The following is a 3,611-nucleotide window of genomic DNA, read 5'->3' on the forward strand; positions in this document are numbered from 1 at the left end:
AGGACCCAAATTTGGGTCCTCTCGTGTCCTCAGCGGCGCTTGAGGACTGGAGTTTGACACCCCTGTTTGTGAATGACAACCTGTGAATGACAGGTTAATTGAAATTCTTCAGTTATTGTAGATGCTGGTGGCTGTTGGCAGGAAGGATCTCCTGTAGCAGTCTGTGTTGCAGTGACTCTGAAGAAGCCTCTGATTGAAGACGCTCCGCCTTCCTGAGACATGAAGAAGACGGTCAGGATTGGCCAGAACATTATTGATCCTATGAAGAATCCTTCTTTGCATCATCATCACCAGATCCAGAACAGAACCAGCCTACTTTATCAGGCCATTTATGCTAAGCTAATGCTGCTACTTCAGCAGCAAATATTGCTGATATTTATCAGAAACTAGTCCAGTAATATCTATAGGAACTCATTTAGTTCATAAGTTGGGAATGAGGAGAGAGCTTGTTTATTGTTGTCATAGTAACTCCATAGGAACTACCATGACAGTTGGTTACGGTGCCTACCAAGATGGCCGTCAGTGTGATGTCACATGAGAAGCTTTGATCGCAGCTCAGCTGCTACTCACTCCTGTAGGGGGCGCTGCACCTGCCTCTCCAGGTGTACTTCCTCCTGAAGCTCCAGAACCCGGGCTGCCTCCAGGACCAGTGCCGTCGGGTCAGCCCGCGGGTCAGCAGCGGACCCCCCAGTCGGGTCCACACGCTGCCCCTCACACGCAGCTGCCTCCTCGGGCAGGTGGGCGGAGCCTGACACACACAGGACCAATCAGACACCCCGTTACCATGGAGACACAGACCCCAGGATCAGAACCGGACCGGATCCGTCCCGATCCCACTGAAAGGTCAGAGGGGCGGAGCTTCAGCTCACCTGAACCAGCGCCATTCTCATCCTGCGGCTCCTGGAACCGGGCCTTCCGGGTCGGGTCAGCCGGGTCGTCAGAAGCTGAGAGAAGCTGAGGGACACGTGGCGTCAGAGCATAGCTGGTTCTGGGTCGGTTCTGGGTCGGTTCTGGATCTCACCGCTCGTTCAGGGAAACCGTCGAAGTGCTCCTCAGGTACAGCGGGCCGGGCCGGGCCGGCTCCATCAGAATCTGCCTCTGTAGTCGGGTTCTCCTGTAGAACCAGCAGCAACAGAACCAACATCACAGTGACCCGCTTCACCAGAATCTACCCTGCAACATGGACCCAACCCATCCTAACTAGAACCTACACGTGAGGACGCTCAGACCCGGTCCAAACATCCTTTGGACCGGGTCTGCTGGTAGCGGTTCTGATGCTGGCTGAGTTCTGAAAAACTTCAAAATGGAGGTAGCCTCCTAAATATTTATATATTAGAGACGATCAGGTTTATTGCTGCCGATACCGATCAGTGATATTGGCTGTTAACTTTTCACTGTAGGCATAAATGATTCTATGTTATCTGGCAATAAATTCACCTAATTTAGAGATGACACATATTTCAATACACGTCTAGAATCTGTTTTCAGCTCCAAGCAGCTGCTGCTGTGAGAGCTCACCGTCTGGAGGCTGAACGGCTCCGTCTAGGAAATATTACCACCAGCAGCGGCGGTCCGACACCAGAACCAGAACCAGAGTCTCACTCCGCGGCTCCAAGACTTGGATTATTGTTGGGGTTATTTGTTTAGCTCTCTGAGCGTGATGCTAATCCGGTGAGTGTTGGTAGCTGCGCTGCTCTACCTGCTGATGTCTTTTCTTCCTGCACTGATGCAGCCAAATCAATCAAGTTCTTGTTTTTAAAAATCATATTAGATTCATGGTGCGTGGTGTCGTGCTTCACCCTGAGGTAATTCTCCGCCGCAACTCGCAAACGTCCCCAATCAGTTAAAGTTCCTCACTACAGGAGAGCAGCTGCAGGCTGAGAAGGGAGATAAATGTGATCGGCAACAAGAGACGCTGATTGATCACCAATCATACGCTTTTTAACGGAAATCAGCCGATTATGATCAGTGGCAGTCAGATCAATCGGCACTCCTCCAGTTATCCCAACTCCTAGCCCCCTGCAGAAGAGCCAACTGCTATCATGGCAGACTAACGGACCTCCATGTGTCACCAGAGACATTTTTTGAGTCATTTCTTCCTTATAAATCAACACTGAGGCAAAGACGGCAGGCAATAAAATTCTGTAACTAGTCCCAGGTCAGGTCTGTGAGGTTATTCACAGGAAATAACGAGAAATCGGCGATAAAGCCAAGAGGAAAAATGATGAGGGACAAAGTCTGGTTGGATGTGAGTGTGAACGCTGTGGGACGCAGTTTGCAGGTACAAAATGGTGAGAAATGACTTAAATAAAACTGGCTGGTGAAAATCTGCCTTCAGGAAGATGCTTGGAAATAAACAGTAGTAATGAAACGTGTTTAAATGTGAGCCCAGCAGTTAGTCTGTTTTCATGAATCTACACACATAAAATCAGCATAACTGCCTTCAGTTATTGATCTGGAAATGATCAGATGTTTGGCATTGTTTGAATTTTACTGAAACGATGCCAAACGCTGACGCTTAGCGTTAGCATGGAGTCGTTGGCCAGATTACTTCCAGATAATATATTAGTTAGTAAAACTAATATGTTAAAACAGCATTCATGACAAAGGGGATACCTAAGTATAGTTTTCTTTATTCACTTGAGTTTAGTAATTTGCCTAATTAAGCGCTGCAGGGCTTGATTTGACCATCAGTAAGTGATGTTATGATAAAAAACAGGATGTTTGCTACCGGTTACCTTCATGCTGACTAACTTGGTAGTTTCCGTCCATCAGTTTTATTTACAGGACGTGAGGTGGGCTGCAGGCCACGATCCATTTCTTGCGTTATTCCAGACTCCTTTTTGATTTTGGAAATGAAATAAATTGTACTCAGCCCTCTGCACGTTCTGGGTAACGGCTGTGGGGATTGCATGTTCCCCACTGACAACTGGGATCGTGATTATCTATTATTTTCCTCAAAATCTCTCTGACTGCAGCAGGTTTGCTATGATAGATACTGTTGATGTCAGAGGTCAGTTCCTCTAGATAAGGGGTGTGTACTTGCAACACTGTTGCTGACAAATGTCCTGGAATGATTGGGGCAGGATTGTTCTACGTCAGCATGGGGGCGGAGCGGCGCCATGTCAGTTATTAGGCAGCTTCTTTTCCTCAGGCAAAATGGGCCAAAATAAAGACTGAAGTGACTCTGAAAAGTCCAAAACTAAAAGGATTTTCAGAGGGATGCAGCACTGTTGAAACTGCTAAAATATTGGAGTGTGATCACAGAGCCATCAAATATTTTGCTGCACATAGTGAACAGGGTCACAAGAAACGTGTTGAGAAAAAATAAGTAAGTTAACTGGCAAAGATTTGAGAAGAATCAAACGTGAAGCTACAGGAACCCGCTATCTTCCAGTGCTGTCATACCTGGAGAAGTACAAGATGTTCAGAGAAATGGCCAAGGTAAGGAAGGCTGAAACATCGTGACTGGACCAAGACGAAGCTGCAGACAGGTTGTTCAAAGGTTTTATGGACTGATGAGATGAGAGTGAGTCTTGACGGACCAGATGGAGGGATCAGTACTGGCCACAGAGCTCCACTTCACATCAGGCGCCTGCAAGCTGGAGGCG

At 47.5% G+C, this 3,611-nt stretch overlaps 1 protein-coding gene and 1 long non-coding RNA gene across 3 annotated transcripts in view; one reads left to right on the plus strand and one right to left on the minus strand.

Moving 5' to 3' along the window:
- Nucleotides 1–3,611, plus strand: part of LOC107834704 (uncharacterized) — a 21,911-nt gene that overhangs the window by 14,771 nt on the left and 3,529 nt on the right. The window lies entirely within an intron of this gene.
- The window catches only part of LOC103131175 (uncharacterized), an 8,405-nt gene that overhangs the window by 2,637 nt on the left and 2,157 nt on the right, over nt 1–3,611 (minus strand). For both annotated transcript variants that reach the window (XM_016666452.1, XM_007542757.2), the window contains exons 3-5: nt 1,022–1,114; nt 870–954; nt 571–748 (exon numbers count right to left, since the gene is read on the minus strand). In XM_016666452.1, coding sequence (XP_016521938.1) covers nt 571–748; nt 870–954; nt 1,022–1,086 — 328 coding nt within the window. In that variant the 5' untranslated portion in view covers nt 1,087–1,114. The remainder of the gene's footprint in view (nt 1–570; nt 749–869; nt 955–1,021; nt 1,115–3,611) is intronic.

Source organism: Poecilia formosa, unplaced genomic scaffold (assembly GCF_000485575.1).
Source record: "Poecilia formosa unplaced genomic scaffold, Poecilia_formosa-5.1.2 Scaffold726, whole genome shotgun sequence".
In the NCBI taxonomy this organism is placed as follows: Eukaryota; Metazoa; Chordata; class Actinopteri; order Cyprinodontiformes; family Poeciliidae; genus Poecilia; species Poecilia formosa.